The sequence below is a fragment of the Anopheles bellator genome, chromosome 1 (genome assembly GCF_943735745.2).
Source record: "Anopheles bellator chromosome 1, idAnoBellAS_SP24_06.2, whole genome shotgun sequence".
NCBI classification, from domain to species: domain Eukaryota; kingdom Metazoa; phylum Arthropoda; class Insecta; order Diptera; family Culicidae; genus Anopheles; species Anopheles bellator.
In genome coordinates this window covers 44,068,441-44,093,379 of record NC_071285.1, presented here as the reverse complement: position 1 = coordinate 44,093,379, position 24,939 = coordinate 44,068,441, and the positions used below count along the sequence as shown (strand labels likewise).

At 52.6% G+C, this 24,939-nt stretch overlaps 4 protein-coding genes across 5 annotated transcripts in view; 3 read left to right on the top strand and 1 right to left on the bottom strand.

The window, feature by feature from the left end:
- On the top strand, nt 1-9,991 carry LOC131216754 (puromycin-sensitive aminopeptidase). Of its 2 annotated transcripts, XM_058211325.1 has the most exons (5): nt 1-122; nt 582-1,015; nt 6,482-8,146; nt 8,224-8,501; nt 8,591-9,991. In XM_058211325.1, exons 1-5 carry the CDS (start codon nt 38-40, stop codon nt 9,144-9,146), a joined length of 3,018 nt encoding a protein of 1,005 aa, XP_058067308.1. In that variant the 5' UTR covers nt 1-37; the 3' UTR covers nt 9,147-9,991. The 2 variants fall into 2 exon arrangements, with proteins under 2 accessions (XP_058067308.1, XP_058067309.1); XM_058211326.1 differs by lacking the exon at nt 1-122 and having other exon boundaries at nt 417-1,015.
- A 487-nt stretch (nt 9,992-10,478) lies between these two features.
- On the top strand, nt 10,479-11,540 carry LOC131216755 (vacuolar-sorting protein SNF8). The gene is made up of 3 exons (XM_058211328.1): nt 10,479-10,898; nt 10,965-11,238; nt 11,302-11,540. The coding sequence occupies exons 1-3, from the start codon at nt 10,559-10,561 to the stop codon at nt 11,435-11,437; spliced, it is 750 nt and encodes a 249-aa protein (XP_058067311.1). The 5' UTR covers nt 10,479-10,558; the 3' UTR covers nt 11,438-11,540.
- Nucleotides 11,541-12,312: 772 nt separating this feature from the next.
- LOC131216753 (GATOR complex protein Iml1) lies at nt 12,313-22,575 on the top strand. The gene is made up of 12 exons (XM_058211324.1): nt 12,313-12,361; nt 12,451-14,300; nt 14,372-14,579; nt 14,639-14,764; nt 16,018-16,035; nt 17,315-17,762; nt 17,821-17,995; nt 18,067-18,276; nt 18,918-18,992; nt 20,302-20,411; nt 20,698-21,126; nt 21,215-22,575. The coding sequence occupies exons 1-12, from the start codon at nt 12,313-12,315 to the stop codon at nt 22,401-22,403; spliced, it is 4,887 nt and encodes a 1,628-aa protein (XP_058067307.1). The 3' UTR covers nt 22,404-22,575.
- Nucleotides 22,452-24,939, bottom strand: part of LOC131215683 (homeotic protein female sterile) — a 41,682-nt gene continuing 39,194 nt past the window's right edge. Inside the window, exon 8 of the mRNA XM_058210075.1 lies at nt 22,452-24,774. Coding sequence (XP_058066058.1) covers nt 23,243-24,774 — 1,532 coding nt within the window. The 3' untranslated portion in view covers nt 22,452-23,242. The remainder of the gene's footprint in view (nt 24,775-24,939) is intronic.

The following is a 24,939-nucleotide window of genomic DNA, read 5'->3' as shown; positions in this document are numbered from 1 at the left end:
GCAATAGTGTGCCCTCATTAATCTACCACCAGCAGCAATGCAGCAACTCCTGCGCCCAGCTCTACTCAATCCAGCAACAAACACGATTCGTTCGGCAGTTTGCACATCGCGTTTCGGTCTAGGTATGTGAAGGAAGTACGCCTCTAGCTACGCCACCAATAATAGAAGCGGAAATGAAAACCAAAACTATAATATCGGTGCGTAACGTTAATCGCTCGGAAACAGCATCAAAAATGGAATTAAATTCTATGTGATCGTTCCCGTCCTTGCGCAATATATGCTCTTTCGTGCAATCGGCACTCAGCTCGGTAACTCAATTTTTACTCTCTCGCGAGCTCGACTATTCACGGGAGATAGATATTTTCACGCATTTTTCGCGCTCAGACGAATTTTGACAGCGCGTTCGTGCGGTTCTTCGGTCGCCTCCTCTGTTTCGCTCCGGTTCATCTCGCCAGCCCGTCGCGATTCCGTTTCGTTTCGGTGCCAACTTTCATTTTCTGCCTCCGTCCCCGACTAACTGACCACCGCAGTGCAATCGATTACTTTCCTCTTTTTCGCTCCGTCCACACTCCGCGGTCCAGGATTCGCAGCGTCGTCAACTCTGGTGCATCCGAGTGGCTGGACTTCCATCACCACCACTACTGGCACTGCTATCAGCGGTTCTTGCGTGCGTTACTGTCGTCGACGGGTTGTGCCATCGTCATCAGCGTCGTCGTGGAAGTTTGTGCGTGAAAAAAGTACACTCCCGCCGTCCTCGTGGTCCGGTCGGTCCATCGGCTCTGCTAACAGTCGTCAACCCTTCGGTATAGTGTCGGAAGTTCAAAGGGCCCATAGCACCGCCATAACCACCGCCAGCAGTGACGTGTACCAAGCAGGCCAATCCAAAATGAAGTCCTCCAGCAAACCCAAATTTCAACGACTGCCGACCAATGTGTTACCGGAGCACTACGAGCTATCGCTGAAGCCGGACCTGACGGCGCTTACCTTCGAAGGAACCAGCACAGTGCAGCTGAAGGTAGGTCTCTATGCGGGAAGTGGCGTGATCGTACCCAAACCCTTGCCACACACGCACACGTACGCCGGTTCCGTCATACTGAACGACCCGATAAAAAGCGGACGATTCCCTTATCTGTATGTTTAAGCTTCAACTGTGTGGTCGTTGAGATGCGTTAGAATGGGAGCCGAAGTACGATGGACGGACGGGTATTGCAATGGTCCTGACACGGATGCGGAAAGTGTGGTTATCTGGCACCAGACAACAGGACACCTTATTTGCGTACTTCTGATAAGAGGTGTGGTTAGTAGTTGCTGAAGATCTCTCTAAGAATGGCCGCCACTCACACGAAATGATATCAATTAGAATCTCAAATTTAGTGGCAAAAACGTGTTTGCATTGAAAATGTACGCGCATGTTGGGGAACCGTCAATCGGTATTGTTTGGCGTTCGATGAATCAAAAACCAGTTCCGACGAAGCAATCCCCGATTTGTTTCGATTCTGCAGTCTCTGTCCCGTCGCAACGGTACACTGCGGGGGTCAATGGCCCTTGGTCGCGAAATATTCGACGCCAGACACCTGTCAGACACCCTGTAAACAAACGCCCGCCACCCTCTTGCACTTTTCATGACACCAGGACTATGGGGGAGAGGCGCGTTGGTGAAAGCAGCCGGGTAGACGACGACCTGCTGACATTGGCCGTACTCTTGCTTCTGTTCCGTGAACATGATCACAATCCCACGACAGTGAAATTGGAGATCTTCCCGGACGGTGACGGTGGCGTCGATCAGCCCTCGTTGATTCCTGGTTTCCTTTCTCGTCCAATGGTGACCGATGTCCGATTATCCCATTTTTCGCACGGACACCGATTATGCTGATTTTAGAGTACCGCAGCGCTTAGCGCACGGCAATCACTTTCACTTCGCGCTAACCTCGCCATTCTCCGGCAGCTCACTGCAAATAATTTAAATTCTTACGGGCCAGCAAAAACGCGGTGAGGTTGCGGTGCCATCTAGAGCCACAACATTCACCCACCGGCCTCTAAGCATCGGGAAAGGCCACCGGGGATCGGTGCTGTGATATTTTGTTGCACCAATGTGCCCAGGGCCGCCGCCGAGGCTCATTGATGAATGCCGACCTATTGCCACTATGGGCAAGGCTCGTGGGCAGTACGAGGCAAATGATGATCTACCGGGGTCTAGCGAAAACTTTCTCTTACACGAAAAGGACAACTTCCCGTAAGAAAGTTTGTACAAAATAAGGACCACGTTTTGAAAGACTGCCAAAAATCACTGCGTCAACTAAAAACTCTCCAAACCGCCACCGGGTTTTCGGCACCCTAACGGTACCGCTTTGTGAAATAACAAAATCAACATTTTCAAGACGGAAGGCTCAAAAAACATAATTTTTTTTTTGTTCAACTTTTGGACACCGTCTGGTCGCTGCCGCCGCCGTCCACTGCAAAGCGCAAAGAGGATCGACCGATCGCGAAACACCAACACCGTGCGAAACGGTACATGTTTTGGTAAATACAACAACATAACGGTACCGCGCGCCAGGCCATGGCCAGGCCGTGCATTAGCATAGCAAAACAGATGTATGCTCGCGCAGGAACGGGGTGCGTCGAGGGGAGCGGCACACCGCCCAGCGGGGAGTTGCCGTAAGGGGCGACATTTTAACCACCCAGCCGCGGGTCGGTTGTGCAACGTTGCGCGAGTGCGCAGTGTTTTGTTCCACTGGAATTTTGTCTCCCTTTCAGTCGCCCTCAAGCATGTAGCGAGTTTCGTTGCGAAAACTGTGAACCATTGTCACGTACTGGAAGGCGGGTTGCATCGGTGCATTCTTCCTGCCACTCAACGACCGATCCACTCCGTGTTCTGCATGATTGAGTGCCCAGGCGGATGGTGATGAAAAGCGAAGGCACTTCCGGATGGTTGAACGCCCAAAGAGAACCGGAAGTGACAGTGCGGCAAGAAAGTTCCCGGATCGAATTCGTCCGCTATTTAAACTGCTTTAAGCGAATTTCGCAGCACTACAAAGCATTGGTATAATATCGGCAATACCGGAGTGGCGTAATTCCGCCCAAGGCGTTTTCTTTATGTCGGTGCCCTTTTGCCAACAAATCATAAACAACAGATCGTGCCCCGACGGCTTCAACAACCCACGGTCGCCGCTTCAGTTGCCTTTGCGAAAGGACTTTGTGGGAATCAGTTCCACCAACCACCTTCACATGATGCCGTTGTTGGGTTGGATAATTATTCCTGCCTTCTGCCAAGCGGGGTTTTCGAGACTGGTTGGTTCTTTTGAAAGCTGTTTCAGCCGATCTTCGGTTCGGTGTAGCATTGTTTTGATCCATTTAATGTTATGTAAATAAATTAAATTCTTTCTTCAGTACTAATTAATTTAATTATTGAAGTCTTTGTTGAGTTATTCAAAATAATTGGACCGCTCGCAAGTCGTCGACGTAAATCAATTCCCTGATGGCCGGCGACATCTGATCGATAGTTTAATCCATTAATCGCGTACGGCAAACAATGTCACCGTCTCATTTCAATATCCCAACGCCTGCACGCCACAATCGAACCAAGGGTTGTCCCGTCCAAGCGCGTAGAAAATACAGGTTCTTACCAGACCGTGCTATAAGTGGCGATTACTGGTTTCTTGTTAACTGACCGTGTCTTAGGCGGCCCAACCAAACCACACGGATTCTTACAAGCTGCGCTCAAGACCGACCTAAACCGAGAACCGAGCAATCAGCCCACCGTTGACGACTTCCGGGACATTCGTTACGGGCCGTTTTTGGCGCCACCAACGCCACTGCTCGCTGATTAGGAAGAAGGTGTTTTTTTTTTGTTTATTGTTGCTCGGTCGGTTGACCATTTCTTTCTGCTTTCGAAGATACAAACTTTCCGAATAGTTCTATGTTATTAGGAACAAAATTCGAGCCCCATGGGCCCAGTGGCAGCACGCGATAGTGTCTTCCTTTTTTCGGGACAGCATCGATTTCACTGCAGTGGCTCTTTTAAGAAACTCGATGTTCGGTGGTCCTCGGTCCCTCAGCATGCAAACTGGCAGCCTCTGTCCTTGGACGGTTTTTGGGATAAAGATAATCATCTGTTTGAGCTGTAGCAGCCTAACGAGGACGACCGAGTGTCTCCCCACAACTATGACCTCATCATTAGGCGGTCTTCATTAGGACGGAAACAGATACAATTATCGTTTAATATCGATCAACTTTTGAGCTCTACTAGCCACTGTATACTTACCGGAGATGTATAATGGGTTGTATGTATCGGTGTACGTAAACAAGCACCCCAATATCTTATTGCGATTAAAAAACGATCAAGAAGTTTATTATGCAAAATATCTAACACCCGACGACCGAAGGAATTGAAGGAATGTTTGCCTATCGCTGGCCCTCCTTCCACAGTGTTCACTGCGTAACCGTCGATCCTAATTCCTCGCCACGTCCAGAGCATGTCCAGAGCAAAAGCGCGGCAGGAAAAGAGAATGGCCGCATGGCGCAAACATCATAAAACACGATGATTGCGATCGCCGCCGATGCATGCCAGAAGTGGGTTGCCGTTGCATATCTCGGTGCCAATCTCGGCGGGGTGGTGAACCGTTCGCTGATTTCCTGGCCCCTGGGTAGAAGGGACATAGTGTTTGGCCTTTTCGCTTCGAACGGTACATTTCTCGCGGCCAGATCCTATCTGCAACCCTCTGCGAAGAGGGGGCGGCCTCTGGTGGAGTTTCCTTTCTAATAGTTCTTTCACTTTCACCTTCGCGAAGGCGTGCGCCAATGCCAACCGCCAATGCGCGGGGCTCGCTTTTTACCCAAACTCCCAAGCGCAAACGCCAAAGAAACAGGAACTTCTCGCCGACAGCCCGCGCAGTCACGCCGGGGGCCCCTCTCTAAGCCACGGTTCTCGTAAACCGCGCTTCAAACCATGTTCGCGTCTTCTCGCGTATGGCGCTGCTTTTTTCTTTGCGGACTCAACCACCACTCGCTAAATCGGCATGTTTATGACGGGCCTTTAACGTTCCCAACGCACACGAAACGCTAAGCCGCGCGCCGATCGTGAGAAAATTACCTTTTTGGTTGTTTTAGCACTCACCTCTTTCGTTTCTTTTTTTGTTTTCCGTTTAAACTGTTTTTACTTACAAGTCACGGTGTCGTCGGAGATGTGATTTTGCGAATGTTCCCTCACCGGGGAGCCCCTGTGAATGACTATTGTTTTTATGCCAGCGCCTTGACGGGTCAAATTTGCATAACTATTGCGTCCACCACCAACCAAACTTATGTTATTATTATATTCATTGGAATATTGGCCAACAGGGTCGCAAAAAAGGGCTCCAGATGTCGTCGTCGTTTCGAGGAGTTTCGCTGGGTCCGCCATGAATGAATCAAAGCATGATCAAAGGCTTTATATCTTTGCCAAATGTCGCGTCTCCTCGTCCAGCCCGCCAGCCGAAGAAGAACGCAGGGCGGTAAGAGAACGACGCGAGACAACTCTTTACCAATTTCGTGCGAAAATTGCCAGAGGGGGCAGCCCAAACCCCGGAGCATTCGGGTCCAGATCCGCGAAGATGATTCGAAAACAGGTTTGCCTGTTCACCGATCGCTTTGCGTCACCCCGCCCAGACCTCCTTACCGCAAGGTTACCGGAAACGGTTGCTGGTTTGTCGCGTAAAGTATTTGTGCCGAAAAAAAAACTGGCTCACAGATTGTGTACTGCAAACTCCTGAGGAACACAAACTTGCGTGCGGGCCCCCCCCCGTTTAATGTGTTCCTCATTTTTAGAAGCCAGAACTGGCTTGCCAAATAAGGCTTCGAAAATTCCTTAATAAGAGGAAGAGACGAAAAGAGAGAAGTCTCTTAGCCACGATGAATGAAACGAAAGCAAAAGTCTTCGAGAGACGCCACGCCGTGCCGCGTCGTTGCGCGCAACAATGTATTGGCCGCGATCTTGTGTTTGGGTGGGTGAAAAAGTTGGCCTTCGCGATCATACGAGAGGCTTTGACTAATTCTTCTATTCGGGTTGTTTTGGTTAGATTTTATTTATACGATTGTAGAGAAACTTTCGAGATATTTAATCTTAATACTTTGGTGCCCTTTGTATTCTACATAAAAAGCGTCACACCATGGAGTTGTGACCTCCGCCGAGTCCCCCAAAAAATGTTGTTGACGATGTTGACAAATATACAACGTTGTCCCTGGCGAATTTGGATCGTTTTGCTATTTAAAGCGATCTTCGCCCCGTTTTCGTGTAAAATGCGTCTGCCTTTTGGTAGCAGATTTGAGGTCAAAACGGGGTACTCTCTGTACACAGAGAAAAACAGTACTGCTCTTCGTTTTACGATTGTGTTTTTATTGTCCATGTTTTACGGTTAGCACAAAGCAACAGTTTATCACTATAACGGTCACTCCATAACGGTGTTTGGTTGTCAATATTTCGAAAAGTAATAATCTTTTCCGTTTGCAGGTAAACAGCCCGACGAATCGCATTACGCTGAATGCGCTCGACTTGAAGATCCTGAAGGCGACGGTGACGTTCGGTGACGGTTCGCCCGACCCCATCGCGGCGAAGGACATCGAGTTCGATGCGGGCCAGGAGACGGCGTGCTTCGTGTTTCCCGCGGAAATCCCGGCCGGAGCGGCCTCGCTAGCGGTCGAGTTTACCGGGGAGCTGAACGACAAGATGAAGGGGTTCTACCGGAGCAAGTACTTCACGGCGGCCGGCGAAGAACGGTACGCGGGTGTGACGCAGTTCGAGGCGACCGAGGCCCGCCTGTGCTTTCCGTGTTGGGACGAGCCGGCCCTAAAGGCCACGTTCGACATCACGCTCACGGTGCCGCGGGACCGGGTGGCACTCTCGAACATGCCGGTGCGCCAGGAAACCACCTCCGAAGATGGGTCGCTGCGGGTGCTCCACTTCGACCGGACGCCCATCATGTCGACCTATCTGGTGGCGGTAGTGGTCGGTGAATACGATTACGTCGAGGACACGTCGGCTGACGGAGTGCTGGTCCGCGTGTACACGCCGGTCGGGAAGCGCGAACAGGGCCGCTTCGCGCTGGACGTCGCGACGAAGGTGCTGCCGTATTACAAGGACTACTTCAACATTGCGTACCCGCTGCCCAAGATGGATCTGATTGCCATTTCCGACTTTTCCGCCGGTGCGATGGAGAACTGGGGCCTGATCACGTACCGCGAAACGTTCGTGCTGGTAGACCCGGAAAATACGTCGCTCATCCGGAAGCAGTCGATCGCGCTGACGGTTGGGCACGAGATCGCGCACCAGTGGTTCGGCAACCTGGTGACGATGGAATGGTGGACGCACCTGTGGCTGAACGAGGGCTACGCTTCGTTCGTGGAGTTCCTGTGCGTGGATCACCTGTTCCCGGCGTACGACATTTGGACGCAGTTCGTGACCGACATGTACACGCGCGCCCTCGAGCTCGACTGCCTGCGGAACTCGCACCCGATCGAGGTGCCGGTCGGGCACCCGTCCGAGATCGACGAAATCTTCGACGAGATCAGCTACGACAAGGGCGCTAGCGTGATCCGCATGCTGCACCACTACCTGGGAGACGAGGACTTCCGGCGCGGCATGCATATCTACCTGACGCGCCACCAGTACCGCAACACGAGCACCGAGGACCTGTGGAATGCGCTGCAGGAAGCGAGCAGCAAACCGGTCGGGGCCGTCATGTCGACGTGGATCAAGCAGATGGGCTTTCCGGTGGTGCGTGTCCTTTCGTCGCGCCAGCTTGCGGCCACCGACGGGAAGCCGGCGGGCCGCGTGTTGCGCATTGCACAGGAAAAGTTCTGCGCCGACGGGTGTCAGCCGGCCGAGCCGTTCCGCTGGATGATTCCGGTCAACGTGTCGACGGCCAAGGCGGCTAACGCCGTGTCGACGATGCTCGATGGTGATACGGTCGAGATTACGGTTGACGGGGTCGCGGAGGACGATTGGGTGAAGATCAACCCGGGCACCGTCGGCTACTATCGGACGCAGTACCCGGCCGAGATGCTGGAACAGTTCCTTCCGGCCATCAAGGACATGTCGCTGCCACCGCTCGATCGTCTCGGGCTGATCGACGACCTCTTTGCGCTGGTGCAGGCCGGCAAAAGCTCCACCGTCGATGTGAGTTCTCCGAGCGCCCCGATTAAGCTTGGTTAAGATTAACCGTTCTCCATTTTTTTTCCACTGTCCTTCCTCAGGCACTCAAAGTGATCGACGCGTATCGCAACGAAAGCAACTACACCGTCTGGTCGTCGATCACGAACTGTCTGGCAAAGTTGCAGCTCCTGTTGGCTCACACGCCGATCGAGCAGGAGTTTAACGCGTACGGTGTGAGACTGTACCGGCCGGTGGCCGAGAGCCTCGGTTGGGAGGTTAAGGAGGGGGAAAGCCATCTCGACACGCTGCTCCGATCGCTTGTCCTCAGCCGGATGGTGTCGTTCCGGTGTCCGAAAACCGTTGCCGAAGCGAAACGAAGGTAGGCACAGGAGGGCTACCGAATGCCCCAAATTCTCCACGCATCCACTCGAATGGTTCTTTTCATTCTCTCTGTCTCTCGTGGCACAGATTCCAGGAGCACGCGGAGGGCAAGTGCGTTCTGCCGGCCGATCTGCGCAGCTCGTGCTATAAGGCGGTCCTCCAGAACGGCGACCTGGAAACGTACAACGAGATGCTGCGCCTCTACCGGGCGACGGATTTGCACGAGGAAAAGGATCGCATCTCGCGGGCCCTCGGCTCGATCGGCAACGTCGACATCCTGCGCAAGGTGATCGATTTTGCGATGTCGGACGAGGTGCGCGCTCAGGACTCGGTCTTTGTGATCGTGTCGGTGGCGATGAATCCGCGCGGCCGCGACATCAGCTGGGACTACTTCCGGGAGCGCTGGCAGGTGCTGCTCAACCAGTACGAGGGAGGCTTCCTGCTCGCCCGGCTGATCAAATACCTGACGGAGAACTTCTCGACCGAGGAGCGGGCCCAGGAGGTGGAACAGTTCTTCCGCGAGCACGAGTTCGCCGGCACCGAGCGTACCGTGTCGCAATCGATCGAAACGATTCGCCTCAACGCGAACTGGTTGCGGCGCGATCTCGACACCATTACCGCCTACCTGAAGCAACAGCAGTAATCCATCGGCCGCGATGGGTTGCTACAATCGCGATCACCAAAATGCCCCTCAACCGTGTGCCATCGTCTTCAGGAACGGGGTCCAGGGTGGGACAAAATCCGGATCCTAGCCCCGCAGCAGGGGCTGTAGCCAGAGATGCAATCGCCCGGACTCGGCACGGCAAACAGTAATAGGCTCTTGTGTATGTGTGGAAGCGGTGCTTCCCCCGTGTGAATATGCGTTGTGTGCATGCGTGTGTTTAGTGCATTTTCGCACAATGGTTTTCTGTTTTGTTACTTCGTTTGTTATCTTAGAGAATAATTTAGATTGCGTAGTGTAACGGTCGGCGACCGGAACCGATTAAAAGCGCGTACCATTTACAGGCATGTGCAGAAGCGCGCGTTCCTTTTTCTAGTTCGTTTCCCTTTTTGTTGCTTGTTTATTTCGTTTGGCTTTTGCGTTCCAGAAGAAATTGTGTACTGTTTCGTGCCTTTATCGTTACTTTTTCCTTTTCACTGCATTGCATTTAAACCAAAGTACGCACGGTTGATACGCGCTCGTCGAAACAAGAAGAAATGTAGATCGTAAGCTAGGAAGCAGGAACGACAAGATTGGCCCCTTCGTTGCGACAAAACACTGACCGCGATCCTCCTCGGGATTGTTGCCTTTACTCCCTATTTATGTGTGTCCCTGCGTACGAGACGGCACTGATAAGCAACACCAAAAGTACGCAAAATCATAAATACGACGCCTTTGCGCTGCTATGAAAATATACAACCGAGGACAATTATCACATGAAAGCTCCCCGGAAAACGGAAACAAACGCAGTACACCCTAAGTTTGTATTTTAACGAGCAATAAAAATAAGAGCGTCATCAAACTGTGAGCAAACGGAGTTTTACTCGTGAACCACCGAATCCGAAAGCCGCTTCTGGGAATTTGGAAGCGCAGAATCACTTACCAGCCTTATTTTCCATCTCTTTTCGGATAAAAAAGGATCGAATCGGGGGTTTTCGATTCTGCAAACATTTTCCGATTTATTGGCCCAAAATGATGGATAAAATAATCGCATTAATCCGCCAAACTGCCGCGAAACACCGTTTCGAATCGGAAAGCGCGCGGTCGAAAAATGTGCTCCATGCGCGACGCGACCACACGCTTCTTCGCAGCTTGAAAATCTCCCCATCGTAACAGGGTCGCAGGAACTGCCGCCTGTGAACAGGTAGCGCGTTGCTTTACAGCGGCACTTCGTTTCGCGGCGTCTTGTTTACTGCGGCACGCACACGGTTTACAGCGGCCTCCTTTGACAGCTGTTTGTTTATTTGGCGCAGCAATCGTAAACAAACCGTCTTGGGAATTTTTGCGCAGAGTTTCGGAACGGTGCAACTCCGTCGTCGCTTCATTAATCGAATTGTGCAAGCAGATTCGTTACGATGAGAAGACGAGCCGGAGTCGGTGCCATCCAGAAGCAGCGCCTGGAGGCGGAAAAGTACAAAGACAAGGGCACCGAGCTGCAGGAATCGCAGTTCGAGCAGATGGTGAAGCAAATGGACGCCCTGAAGGAAAACCTGGAAGACTTTGCCGCCAAGCATCGGAACGAGATCAAAAAGAATCCCCAGTTCCGGCGCCAGTTTCAGGAGATGTGTGCCGCGATCGGTGTCGATCCGCTGGCGACCGGCAAGGGTTTCTGGAGCGTGCTGGGCATGGGCGATTTCTACTACGAATTGGGCGTGCAGGTTGTCGAGGTTTGCCTGGCCCACAATCACCTGACCGGTACTAGCCTCGTGGAACGTTTCCACCCTGGTCCGCTTCTTCTAATTTGCCATGTCTTTTACGCAGGTGGGTTGATGGAACTGAACGAACTACGGAATCGGCTGGTGGCTGCCCGGGGAAAACGCCAAATTCACCAGGAAATTACGGACGAAGACGTTCTGATGGCAACGAAGAAGCTGAAAATATTCGGCAACGGGTTCACGGTGTACCTGGTCGGCAAGTCACACATGGTACAATCGATTCCGGGCGAGCTGAGTCTGCAGGAAACGGCCGTGCTGAGTGCGGCCTCCAATCAGGGCCAGGGCTACGTTACCGTGTCGTCGCTTGTGAAGGAACTGAAGTAAGCTAACGAGCCGCGTGTAATCCGCGGGAATAATCTGCGAATGATCCTTTGTTGTTCTAGCTGGACGGAAGCACGAGCGCAGCAGGCCATCGAAAAAGTGCTCGGCGAAGGAATGGCGTGGCTGGATGAACAGGGCCACGAAAAATCCTACTGGTTCCCGAGCTTGTTTGCCGGCAGATTGTCCGCGAAAGGATGAAGTTCCGATTCGGTCGCAGCAAAACAAAAGTCGCCGTAGCAATCGCTACCGTCCCTAAGCTTTAAATGTATCTTTACCGTCGCTAAGGTAATAAAATCAACGGATTTCGATTAACTGCATTATTGTTATTGTTACTGTTTAAGAAGCATGATGATTCACAGAATCTCGCCGATTACCAAGGCCGCAGGTCTTTCAGTATCTATCTTGTCCGGTCACAGCGTTGTAGCGACGTAAGAAGGTATGCCACCGGAGTTGTATTCACTTTACAGCGGTTCATCACAGCAAAACGTAAATAAACCAAACGTCATGTGCTTGCTAGAGATCCTATTTACGAGATGCGCGTGCGGGTCCGCTCGTCTCCAACGTATTGTTTTGCTTTTCAGCTGTAGCCGGTGGTGTTGCTTTCTGCACTAACTGAAATTGAATGGAAAAATATTATGCTCTGAAAGGTATTTTCTCAATTGATTTCTATTTGATGAGTGAGAACAAAGTGAACAAACCGGCGAGGGTCACTATAGTTGGAACATCACATGAACGCACAACTGTCAAAGAAGGCAACGGAGGCTAGTCTTATCGTTGTTGATTTTCGTATCGCTGCTGTGCTTCGCTATCGCCATTACGGCGAGAACTTGCACTTTAAAGAGGCGGCATCAAAGTCGCCCCATTCGGAGAGGTAGTCCAGCACCAGAGTGCTACTCGGCATAAATATTTCTTATCATCACGGTCCGACGGTGCGGTCGCTATCACCTTCGTGTTTACCATGCTGACGATCAGAGCATAGCGAAGGATTCGTTTGCACACGGACAGCAGCAGAATTTGATCGGCAGTTCCGGCAAAAGAGGTGTTTCCACAGGAACGCTAGAAACGTCGCCAACATGATGCATAAATTGTTCAAACTGGTTACGCACCAGAAAACATTCAGCAGTGAGTGGTTACCCAACACGGCGCTAGTGGTCGTTGTACACAAAATCAATCAAATCCGCAATTAACCGTATGTGTCATTGTCGTTACAGCCGAAGACTTAGTGCTGAACCCAAAGGAGCATCCCGAGCTGAAGCTTCACGACATAGTCGAGATCTATTTGCCCGAGGACGAGGGCTGTCGGTTGCTGCTGCAGGTCACGTGCCTGAACAAGGACTTCAATTCGCGCGAAACGATCAGCGTCGAGGTGAATGTGGCCACCACGTTCAACTTGAAGGCGTACAGTGATGTGTATCTGCGTGTGGTCGATCCGGCCGATGTGGCCCTTGACTCGGTGGAGATTACGTTCAAGGACCAGTACATTGGCCGATCAGAGATGTGGCGCCTGAAGACGCGCCTCACGCGTACCTGTGTCTATCTGCACAAGAAGATCGAGTACTGCGAAGGCTGTATCCGGTGCCAGGTGTACGAGATGTGGTCACAGGGTGAGCGGGTTGCGTGTGGCGTGATCACCGACGACACGAAGGTTGTGTTCCGTAGCAACACCTCCATGGTGTACCTGTTTCTGCAGATGTCGTCCGAGATGTGGGACTTTGACATCTACGGAGACCTCTACTTCGAGAAAGCGGTGAACGGTTTCTTGGCCGATCTGTACAAAAAGTGGCAAAAGCTGGGCAGCAACCACGAGGTTACGATCGTGCTCTTCTCGCGCACCTTCTACGCCGCCCGAAGCCTGGACGAGTTTCCGGCGCACATGCGGGACTGTCTGCAGATCGACTACCGGGGCCGATTCTACGAGGACTTTTATCGCGTGGCTATCCAGAACGAACGGTGCGACGATTGGAGCACAACCCTCGTACAGCTCCGGAGGCTCTTCACCGGCTACCGGGACGTGGTGCTACGCTACCACGAACGACCCGGCGAGCAAGCAGCGGGCGGAGCGGTGCGCATACCGCCGGCCACCAACTCGACCGCAGCCCAGGGTAACTTCCTGGAGGTGCTCAACATCTCGCTGAATGTCTTTGAGAAGCATTACCTCGACCGGAGCTTCGATCGTACCGGTCAGCTCTCGGTGGTCATTACGCCCGGTGTCGGGGTGTTTGAAGTAGATCGCGAGCTCACCAACATCACCAAGCAACGCATCATCGACAATGGCGTTGGCAGCGATCTGGTGTGCGTCGGCGAACAGCCACTCCACGCCGTGCCGTTGCTCAAGTTCCACAACAAAGACACGCACACGTCGATCGATGACTATTCGATGCCGCACTGGATTAACCTGAGCTTCTACTCCACCAACAAGAAGATTGCCTGCTCGACGTTCGTGCCACGCATCAAACCCCCGCCAGCGATCGGTGGCAGCACGACGGAACCGCAGGATCACCAGGCACTGGCCCTCCCCGGTACCGACGGAAACGCCGCCGGTCGGCTAAGGTTACCGAAAACGCCGGTGGACAAGAAGCACGAGTACATCCACAACTGTCTGTTCGATTACGATGCGTACGACGATCAGATCTTTCAGCTGCCGCCGGCCCACGGTACGAGCTCGTTACAGCGGATGGCACGGACGAAAAAAACGTCCGTCCCGAGTTTGGATGGGTTCGGGACGTACGCGCGGACATGCGAATGGGAACCGGATGCGATCGGGGCCGCTTCGAGGTTGCGTCGAAAGATGTCCGATCCGGACATTCACCACACGTCGAACAGTTTGCTGAACGTGAGTGTTGCTTCGCACAGCAGCTCACCGAACACGAGTGACATCCTTGGGGTACCGAAAGCCACGGGCATGATCGCTGTGAGTGGCGAGAGACGCAGTGGAGCATTCGGTTCTTCCACCGGGCCCGTCGTTCGCACCGGGCGCGCCCTGATCAATCCGTTCGATCCTTCGCACGTCACGATCAAACTAACCTCAAACCGACGCCGTTGGACGCACATCTTCCCCAAGGTACGGCCGCGCCACATGATGGTCATTTTAAAAGCCAATCTAATGAACTCTTTTCCCACCGAATGCTCCAGGGGCCAGAAGGTGTGTTGATCCAACAGCACCACTACCAGGCGGTACCTGCCGCTACGCAGCCAACGAGTTACTTTGTCGATCTCGACTCAAGCAGTGACTACGCGCACACATCCTCGTGCACCTGGGGCCGGGTTCGACACAGCAGCACCACGTCATTCGACAGTCGGCTCAATGAGGACGATTTGAAGTGGATTGCCGAGAACGCGGGTAAGTATTCATCACGGGTAACAACATGCTGGCCCTAACCCGTGGCTTCCCGTTCGCAGGCAATCGGAAAAAGTCAATGCTCTATTCACCCGCCGGTCCCCACGTACCGGTAACGCCATCAAAAAGTCTCACCCTGCTGTGGGGTGCGACCGGGGAGCAGGAGTGGACGCCGGCCCTGACGACAGGTACAGAGCAATACCCGGTTCCGTACTCGCGTGCCAAATTATGGCGCGCCTCCGTGTATTCGCGTTGTGTTCCGATTTTGAATTTCCTAAAAACCAAAGTGATTTACTGTTTTCAGCTTACCACCTCCGATTGTGTTCCCCCTTCCCTTGTTTTGGGCCGTGTCGGTAATCTTCCGGCCAGTCTTCCTTTTTTGTTGATTGCGAACGATACACCACCCATCATTCGGCCATCATTTGATTCCCGCCCATCGATCGACCCCGATCACCATTCTAACTATTGGGAGCTGAACTTTGGATCGGCATTTATCGGCTTCGAACTAAACAAAATTTTTAACCGTTCAGTTTGACGATTTTCAGTCACGATGCACTCCTAACAATAGACGCCGGACACTGTTCAGCGCCTAGTAGTTTGGGCTAATCGTTCTCTTTAACTTGAACTTACCCAATGTCCCGTTGCATTCTTAACACCATTCCTAATCCTTCCATCTACCATCTCCCTAACCACCACCGATCGCGCACACTGATCGTGCGGGTAATAATGGTTTTTGGTTTGCCATCGCAATAACCGTACGATTCGCCATTCACGCCATTTATCTGACTTTCTGTTTTGTTTCAATCTAATTTACATGTTTGCGCTTCCGTGAATTTCTCGTGTCACCATCACACCCATCGCCTTCAACATCATCACACACGCAAACAACAACTAAACCTCACGTCGCACACGCGCCACATCCGATCGATCGAATATGGTTTGGCGAAATGAAAAACACAATCCGTTGCACCGTATCGATGTTCGGGATCGATACTACAATCCTCGTTCCTCTGTGCCTTGCCTCTTTGTTCGGGGGGCGGAATGTTGTTGGATGCTGCATATTCTGTGGGCACACTTGCAAATTGATCTCCACACGCATTCGCACTCTGGCCGGACACGATCGAATTTACCAACCGACCAACCGTATCGATCGTTGCTACCGTACGATTACGATCTTTTATGTCTCTCTTTCTCTCTCTCTCTCTCTTTCTCTTTCTCTACTTCCCTTCGTATGTGTGCTATCTATGTGTTATCTACCTTCTCTGCCCATCAAACATCTTCGTTCCGTCATCCGTGATCCGTGCGCGCACTGACGATGATCCTCGCACGCTCCCGCAACTGTGACGTCATGCTGTGCCTCTTCGTCAAAACAAAACCGGTCGAACCAAAACCGACCACAAAAAAACGATCCACAATCCGCCGAACGGACTTCCCGGATCAGCCGGAAGAGTGATTATAGGTTGGCTACCAATTTTCGTCTTTTATATTCCACTTTTTAAAATTTACTTTTCCCTCACGAAATCTGCACAACTATTAGCTCTATTCTCCGATTTCTTCAAACCCACTATGCAATCCTCCACACACATACACACTCACAGAGTTAATGTTTTTGCACACCCCTGGGACCAACAAACTCCTTTACTGCTAAACTTCCACCGCCACTAGTCTAGTGCTGTACGCCGTTGTTCCCATCCTGTCGGGTTCGGGTTCCCAACGAACGAAATGTCCTCAGTACAGATGTCGACTTAGCGCCCCGTGTCTATAGCTTATGTGTCCCGTTTGGTTAGTGTAGTGCACATCCTCTCTTCTCCTATGTAACCGTTGTCCCAGCTTGAAGCGGTCCCCTGCGTAGTTTGTGTTGTATAGAAACGGTTCACCGATGCTTGCCAAAAAAATGGTCTGTCTTTCTGTTTTCCCTTTTTTGTTCAAATCTGTTTACATTCTATGTTACGTGTTGTGATAATCCGAAGCCCGGTGACTTTCCCATTTCTCGCTGGTTTTGATCTTCTCTCCTGTCGTTGTAGATAGCTTTCTTCCGTTGTGCCCTTTTGCCCGGTTGTGGTTGATTTGATAACATAATCGTGTCACGATTCTATTGTAAATAGAGCTCCCTGATGTTTTGAATGACCCTCCAACGAGCCATGCATCTTGCGATCCTTACGGCTTTCCTCGAAAGTCGGAGTGTGTCGTGTGATTGGTTTAGAGTATTGTATCTTGGCGTGCACTTTGATCCTCTTCGATCGCTTTTTCGCTCTGTAAGTAGGCCGTACGTTGTGCCAAGTCAAATTCTCTGTTGTTTGTGCCGCGCAAAGCTTTTCCTTTCCGATCGCGAACCATTTGATCATGTAATCGGCATTTGATCGTCTCCATCGCGCATTCGTTTGTGTCGATCAGTAGCAATGTGTGATTAGCAGCATGTTTTGCATGATTGTTCAAGTTTACTGAATGGTAGCATGACTCATTGAATGGTATTTAATTTAGGGTAGAAACGTTTAACATTGTAAACTACTACTAACACTGTGATCGTTGATCTGTGAGACAGACTCCTAACACTGGGTGCACAATGTGATGTTTGGTTCGTTTCATAATCCAATGGAATACGTGTTTGGTGCTTTTTGCTTCCTATCCTAATGGCCCCGTAAGAAAGAGCTGCGCAGTGGAACATACTAAATGTCTTAATGTCTGTATTTGCTTGACACGCTCCACAATGTTTGCGTGTGCGCTCCGTGCGCTGGTAGGAGTCGACTGGAAGTCGCTCACGATTCCGGCCTGCCTGCCAATCACGACCGACTACTTCCCGGACAAGCGGTCCCTGCACAACGATTACGTCGTGTCGGACTACACACTGCTGCCGGAGGACTTTAACGCCGACTACGCCCAGAATCGGGCCGTCTACAAGAAGCCCCTCTCGACGGACGAAGTGTTCAAGGAGCTCGTTTCGCAGCGACTCGCGCAGGGCTTTCAACTGATCGTGCTGCCCGATAAAAGTGCCACCAATCCACCGCAGGCACCGTGCTGCGGGGGCCACTTACAACCCGCTTCGTACTTCTCGAGCCCAGCGTCCAGCGTACTGCGAAGGCAACCGCCGCAGGAAGCCACCAAGGAGTATCTGCTCTCGATCGGTCGTATCTTCCATCGTATAACGCTCAGCGGTTCGGCCATCACCGTCACACGCTACCGACCACGGTACTACACTATATGGTTAAAATGAATCGGCACTACAAGTTCATATTTTCTTCACCAGGCACCCGTACCCGCCGATCAACGTTGACTATCGCTATCGGTTCCACGCACCGCAACACGATACGTACGAGGTGAGTGGAGTGAATTTCACCACCGAAAAGCTGGAAAACTTCAACTGGAACTACATGGATCAGTACATCTGTACGCGGGGCGATACCGACTATCCGCTGCATGAGGTAACTAGCCACGTCGCCACTTCGCTCCTATTTTGTACTACCGCCGAACGCCCTCTTAACTACACGTGCAGAACATGAAGTACTGGCGGTATCGGATGTACCTCCTGCCGAAGGATGATCCAGCGATGAAGAAAATACTGGACGGCACGGTGCGCCGATGCGATATCTACCACGAGGACAGCCCGTTTCCACCCGAAAAGCAAATTTGCAACGACTTTGTTCGGTTCGTCGAAGCGCACCTGAACAAGATCAAGAAGATACAGCCGGCCAAAAAGTCTCGGGTAAGTGTGTACGCCGCTGAGGGGTGCCGTCCTTCCCGTGCCAAAGATCCTTGGCCACGATCGTGGTAAAGCCACCGTCGCCGCGATTTAAGCTGCTTACAGCGACGAATGTGTTGTGCTGCGTGTGTGCTGTTTGCTAACGAACGGATCCGGATTGCCAGTCAGTCATCATCAGTAGCCGACCCACGGACCACGGAAGCCGTTTGTGATCGTCTTCTCACATCGTTTGTAGTGTGCTCTAATATCAATGCAGGCAGTATCCCTGTCGATCGTTGTTGCTCCGTAACTAATGCGCTGTACCACGATGCTGCCCTTGTTACTGCTCTCGATAACTCGTTGATAACACACGTCGATCGGCCGCCAACGTAAAGTAACCGAGAAATTGTGCGTTGCTTTCAGGCTTAAATCTTTGTGTGTCCTCCATTCTAAACCGTGTTCGCGATTTAATGTTGCTGTCGTAAGCGAGTTCGATCGGTCGAAAACAGGACCCATATTATGTTCTCTCTACCAAAAAAGCTAGTTTCAGAATTAAGAGCCTTTTTTTTCCTTCTATGTTCATCTGAGAGAGCATTATTTAACACCCGCCGCAGCCGCAGCGCGTGAGTGACACGTTGCTACACAGAGACACACTTATCTTACAGGAAGGCCCACGCCAAACGCACCTCACCCGACGACGCCACAGTACCAGCATCCTGTCGAGGCCACCACCCAGCCAGGTGTGCGAAATATTCAATCTAACCGATTATCCCTGTCCACGTCTAGTCCCCCCCTTAGACCCCGGGATCCCCCCGTTTGTGTTGTTTCGAAAACAAAAGGAAGAGAGCATTATACTTTCGGTGGCAAGCAAAGGTTTAAGGGCCGTAGCACGATCTCTCCATTGTGGTGTTTTTTTGCCCTTTTTTTGGTTCATAAAAAGGAGATCACTTTTTTCGACAAAATCAGCACTATTCGGATGTTGTTCTTTCAAACTTTTGCCTTTGTTTAAGTTTCCAGTTTCATTGCATTATCCGTTTCTATTTTCATCTTTGCTTATCTTCATTCTTTTTTTTTGTTTTGGTTTTGGTTTTTGTTTCATGTTTGTGTTTTTCTACGGATTTTTGCGTTTATTTGTTACTTTCCGGATGATTTGCTTCATAACTTGAAACCTCGTTCAGTCGGAATTGGGACGTTTGGGTGTTGCTTTGCGCGTTTTTGTTTTACGCTTCCATGGGCGGTTATGGTGTCCCGTTCTCTTTCTCGACCCACAATTGCAACCCAAAAACTGGTTCCCCTGTTTAGTTTATAAACTCAATTCTTAACTTACGTGGCAGCTAATGTATTTTGTCTTTTCTTCTCTCCCTTCCATCTGGTCCGTGTTCCGTCGCGTACCCTTCGTTGAACAAATCTAACTCTTTGCGCTCCAACCACAGGTTACAGCACCGCAACCGTTCCGGGAACGGGTCTTCAGCAACCGCCTGCCGGAGAAATCGAGGTTCAGGTTAATGCCGTTTCTTACCCGTTGACTCGCTCTGTTCGTCGGCCCACAAGCGTGGCCGCAGCATTATGTTGGTGTTGGCTTGGTTATTGTTGCTTTGTGGTTATATTTGTTCTGTGTTTGGTTCCTGTGCTTCTGACTAGCAGACCTTCGTTGCTTCGTTTCGTTTCCCCATTAATCCTGCAATTCTTCTGTGTGCATCTCTTTGGTCTGCCGCGAGCTGTCATCGTCATACTATCGATTGCGGAGTGAAATTAAAAATCGGATTCAATTCTCCACACGACACGATGGAGACTCCAAACGAGCGTTTAGTATGGTGATGGCGATCGCGACTATTGCTTTAAGACGCTTAGACACCCCGTACCGTGTGAGGTGCTGGTGGCACATTTGGAAGCTGAGTGTATGCGTACCTGTTCGTTGCACATTCGCAGACGCGTGGTCTGTGAAGCTATGTTTTATGCCGTGTTTTGTTCCCACTTCCGCTTCCCTGGGCCCGTATACTTGGCTTATTGGCATTGCTTTATTTCTAAAACTCCAAATTTCTCTTCCAGCATGGTGGATGGGTTAAAATGTATTATAACGGCACTAGCAATGGTAACCACCACCATCATCACCACACTCCCGAACGCTTTTATTTCCCTAGCACTTTCGTCGGTAACAGGTTAGTGTATTTGGCCACGCGACCCGAGCCAACCCGCGGATCCTTGTCCCGTTCTCCACATCATCCGTTCCCTTCATTGCACACTTCAACTCAATCAGTCGTACGAAAATTAGCTGCATGCACGGCCTACTAGTAGCCAGTTGCTTTGTTGCTTCTTCTACCGTAACAGCGCTTCAGTGATGCCCTCCTCACTAACACCGTGTGTTTCTGTGTGTGCCGCCAATGCTTACTTGATCGGGGCTTTCCTTGGTAACACCACTCTCTTGCCTTTCTGCTAACGCCTCAGCATCCTGTCACGGACCGGTTCGAAGGTGCTGGACAAAAGTGGCAGTGCCATTCAGCAGGGTGGTCCGGGGGTTTCCACTGTGACCGCGGCCGGTCCAGGAACGCCCACCGGGCCTCCACTCACGGTCAGTTCAATCGGCGGCAAAACGACGGTCGACGGAATACCGCTGTCGACGCTCAACTCGGCCACCGAACAGGGACTCCCGGAGGATGCGGATGATTTCGGGGGCGAAAGCACCAAGCTGAAGGCGACCGCTACGTTGCAGGAAATTTTCGATGCCATGCGCCACCCGGAGCATGGCGTCGGGTGCCTGGGGCCGGCCCAGAGTATGCCGTCGTGCACGTTCGTGTCGTACGATGCGATCAACTGGCTCCAGAACCGGATCGAGGGCCCGTGCAATCCGCTGGAGATTCTGGAAGAAATGAGACGGTAAGATATGGCGGTCGCGAGTGCGCAATGGATAGTACCACCTTCAGTTCGTCATGACCCAAGTGTGCTCTCTCTCTCACGCTCTCAGTGGCCGGTTGATTTGTCACGCGTCCGGCGACTTTAACAAACCGGTCGTGCCCGGGTTCTGCCTGTACTACATCGCCAAGCAGTGCAAGGAGTCACCGGAGTACGTGCCGCCGCTCGGGGATTTGGCCGCGTTCGAGAACGAGTGGATGGAGGTGGAGATCCAGCATCCGGATCTGACGAAACCGATCCTGGCGCACGACCGCGGTGTGCCGGGCTTTCTGCGCGAGTCGATCGATCTCGACGAGGACGACACGCTGGTGGTCGATGGCTCGCTGTACAAGCAGACGCACCTCGAGATCGACATCGGCAACAAATCGGACCGCACCGAGTGGGGCCACGCACGGTACCACCAGCGGATGCTGCCGGGCCACGCGTACGAGATCGTCGTCCAGTGGATTACGGCTTCCGGTCCGATCGTGTACGATCTCATCTACGGCTGGTGCCGGAAGGCGCAACCGTGCGGCTTCCAGCTCGTCACCGTCCCGGCGGATCCGCTGGCGGAACCGTTCACCGAAAAGTCGGACCCCCTGCGCGGTCCGATCTTCATCCCGCTCGACACCGAGTGCCTGAAGCAGCACCGCAGCTTCCTGTTCGAGGAGTTCCACAAGGAAACGTGGCCCAAGCGGTTGCTGCTGTTCCAGGAGGAGATCGTCCGGCGGTTCGGCTTCATGCGCTGCACGGTCGAGACGAAGACGGGCTCGAACCAGGTATCGCTCGACTACCAGTACGTACACTGCAGCGGCAACATGTTCCTCCTGGTACCGAACCCGAACCTGGGCCTCCGATCGCGCCAACGGTTAGCATCCGGTGGGAGCAGCATGAAAAAGCCGATCAACTTCATCAACCGCTACTCGGCGTCCTACGAAGCACAGGTGGCGCCGGGCGCTGGCGGTAGTGGTGCGGCCCCCGCTGGCCACGAACCTTCCTACATCACGCGCCACGTCACCGGCAAGGGCAACACGAAGGACGACTGTGACGTGAGCCGACGGATCGGCTTCCTGTGGTCCTGGAACCACATGATACCGAACAAGAAGTGGAAGTCACTGGTGATCGCGCAGACCGACGATCTGTTCCAGCTGAAGATGCTGCGCGACTTCCGCGAGTTCTGCAGCAACACCGACCAGCGGCTGGTCAACTTCTGGGAGTCGTGCTGGGAGCTGAAGGAGAAGGCATCGATCGAACGTACCTGAAACGTCGCTATAGAACTGCCGTTACATTTGTTACCGTTTATTCGTCTTTTTATTGACACAAACTCGGCCACTGTTGGAAAGTGGGAGCGCGAAAACCAAATACACGCCACGCAAATATGTTTAAAAATCACCTTCACGTTCTTTTCCATTCTAACTAAAATCGTCCAGCGGACGGGACGCGTGGCACGGGGCTGTTGGCTACCCCCGGGTATTATTGCTTCATTTCGAATATTAATAAAGGAGGGCTTAAATCTCGAATCTCGTCTCTGAGCTGCCGTGTTGCAGAATTACGAGGGCTACACGCTTGTCACAGTGAGTTATTGCTTAGCTGTCTAAGGCGATCCGCGTTATTAGTTCGTGTTCCCGTTAAGTAGATAGACCTATCGCAAAAGCTCTCTAAATGTCCTACAGCGTCTCTTGCCACCTGAAGTCTACATTATGTTAAAAAAAGTTTCATAAACTTTGGCATATTTAAAGATCTGCTTCCGGTGCGATCACCCCACACTTCGCGATCGCTTCTAATCATTTACTCAGTGCCTCGTTAAATCATCCACCAGCACCGTGGGGCGGTTGGTCCACCGTTTTCCATCTACCGATTATCCGCTTCGGTATTGTTAGCACTCTCTACTCTCACTGGGTGACGCTTACCGAACGCTTAAAAGTCGAATACAAAACTAACATCTTATCAAAGAAATGATCGTCTCACTGTAGGCCTCAGTCGATTGGCGGCGGTGGTGGCGAGTCGAATGAGTCGCTGCTTGGGTCCATCTTGTTCCGGTTTGTACATTTTTGGTTATCTGCTCACCACACCTCGGCCTCGGAAAGCCCTTTAGGACCCCTCACATGGTCGTCTCGGAGTCGGGCGGCGTGTGATAGTTGAGATTGTACGCCGGTGGTCCACTGTTGAGGAACTGCATCGCCCGGACACTCTCCCGCGAAACCGATCGCCGACTGGGTAGTTGTGGTATCGCCATCGGATCGGTCGAGACGGCGGCTGCGATCACCTGGCCACTGGCGACGGCGGGTGCCGGCACCGTTAGGCTGGCGAACACATTCTCTACCACCGTCCCGGCGGCCAACGGCGGTGGTAGCCCTCCTCCCGGCGGGGACCCACTATAACCCCGGTTGGTGATTCCACCGGCGGGACCCCCGACACCGGGAGTCAGCCCGGCCCCGGCCGCCAGATGGTACGAGCTGAGGGGACGCGTTCCGTGAAAGTTGGAGTAGCTCGAGCGTACCGATGGCGGCCGGTTGGGGTTTCCGTTCGTGCCGTAGTCCTCGTTAAGCTCCGGGCTGTGGTTCGCCAGGTTTGCGTTCGAATGCTGGTAGACCGGGTTCGAGAGGCCACCGCCAACGCCACCGTAGAATCCCGTCGATGCTGCCGCGGTCGCTAATGCCTGTTGGGCGGCATGAGCTGACGCCCAGGACGTTTGCTGCTGGAGCAACGGTGATGACGAGTTCATGTTGTAGTAGATCGGGTCGATCGGGCTGGTTCCCTCGGGTGGCGGGAGCGTCGGGGGTGTGTGGATTGGATGGCGATGCGGTGGCAATGGCAGCGGCAGTTGCTGTTGCTGTAGCAGAAGTTGTTGTTGCAGCTGCTGCTGCTGTAGCTGCAGTTGCTGCTGTAGCTGGAGTGGTTGTTGCTGCTGTTGCTGTTGCTGCTGCTGCTGCTGTTGGTGGCCACTGAATGTGTTCAGGTTGTTGCTGGCAACGGTGTTGGCGTCAATCACACCGGAGCTAAAATTGTTAAACTGACCGAGGATGTAATCGTTGTTCAGGGACTTTAGGTTCGACTCGGTCAGGTCCGGGTTTTTGTTGTGCACGAACGGCGGGAACGTCTTCGTGAGAGTCATCGTGCCCGCGTCGTCCATCACCGTGCCGCCGGTGACTCCGCCGTGTCGATGGTGATGAAGGTGGTGGTGGTGGTGCGGTTGAGTCTGCTGCTGCTGCTGCTGTTGTTGCTGGTTGAGTAGCTTTGTGACTGGATTCTGGTGCATCATTTTGCGCCGGGAAGCCCGCGTGCTGCTCCGATGGCGGTGATGGTGGCCGCCACTGCCTGTGGCCGCAGCGCCAGCCGCTGCGAGAGATGCTGCAGCGGCGGCCGCTGCCGCCACCCGGCGGCTACTCTGCCGGATGCTGCTGCCGGCCGTGGCACCCCGTTGCATCACCGATCGGCGCTTGACACGCCGCGGAGTCATCGGTTTCGGGCTCAGCGACGATGGCACCCCGAGCCCGGTGCCGCCCGTAATCAGCTCGTCATCGTCGTACCCGCTGTTCGGGTGCGCCCCACGGATCGTGTCCACCGGGCGGCTGAACTCGACCGAGTAGAGCGACTGGCGGTGCTTGGCGCCCTTCTTGCTACTTCGGCCGGCTGCACACAGCCACACAACACAAACGGTGCCGTGAATCGAAACCAAAAAAACGAAGAAGACGAAGAAAAAACGGAAAAGAAAAGCCAACAACAACCACCGTCCGTGATGAAGTCCGTGAAAAGGATCGAAACGCAGGTGATCGGTGTATTGGACAGAAGACAGAA

What these genes read in the sequence shown, in the direction of transcription:
- LOC131216754 (XM_058211325.1), top strand. Translation starts at nt 38, where the DNA reads ATGCAGCAACTCCTGCGCCCAGCTCTACTCAATCCAGCAACAAACACG. An exon ending in CCAGCACAGTGCAGCTGAAG is followed by an intron (nt 1,016 to 6,481) that starts GTAGGTCTCTAT and finishes TTCCGTTTGCAG; the next exon opens with GTAAACAGCCCGACGAATCG. An exon ending in GCAAAAGCTCCACCGTCGAT is followed by an intron (nt 8,147 to 8,223) that starts GTGAGTTCTCCG and finishes GTCCTTCCTCAG; the next exon opens with GCACTCAAAGTGATCGACGC.
- LOC131216755 (XM_058211328.1), top strand. Translation starts at nt 10,559, where the DNA reads ATGAGAAGACGAGCCGGAGTCGGTGCCATCCAGAAGCAGCGCCTGGAG. An exon ending in GGCCCACAATCACCTGACCG is followed by an intron (nt 10,899 to 10,964) that starts GTACTAGCCTCG and finishes TCTTTTACGCAG; the next exon opens with GTGGGTTGATGGAACTGAAC. An exon ending in TCGCTTGTGAAGGAACTGAA is followed by an intron (nt 11,239 to 11,301) that starts GTAAGCTAACGA and finishes TTGTTGTTCTAG; the next exon opens with CTGGACGGAAGCACGAGCGC.
- LOC131216753 (XM_058211324.1), top strand. Translation starts at nt 12,313, where the DNA reads ATGATGCATAAATTGTTCAAACTGGTTACGCACCAGAAAACATTCAGC. An exon ending in GTCACACGCTACCGACCACG is followed by an intron (nt 17,763 to 17,820) that starts GTACTACACTAT and finishes TTTCTTCACCAG; the next exon opens with GCACCCGTACCCGCCGATCA. An exon ending in ATTCTGGAAGAAATGAGACG is followed by an intron (nt 21,127 to 21,214) that starts GTAAGATATGGC and finishes TCACGCTCTCAG; the next exon opens with TGGCCGGTTGATTTGTCACG.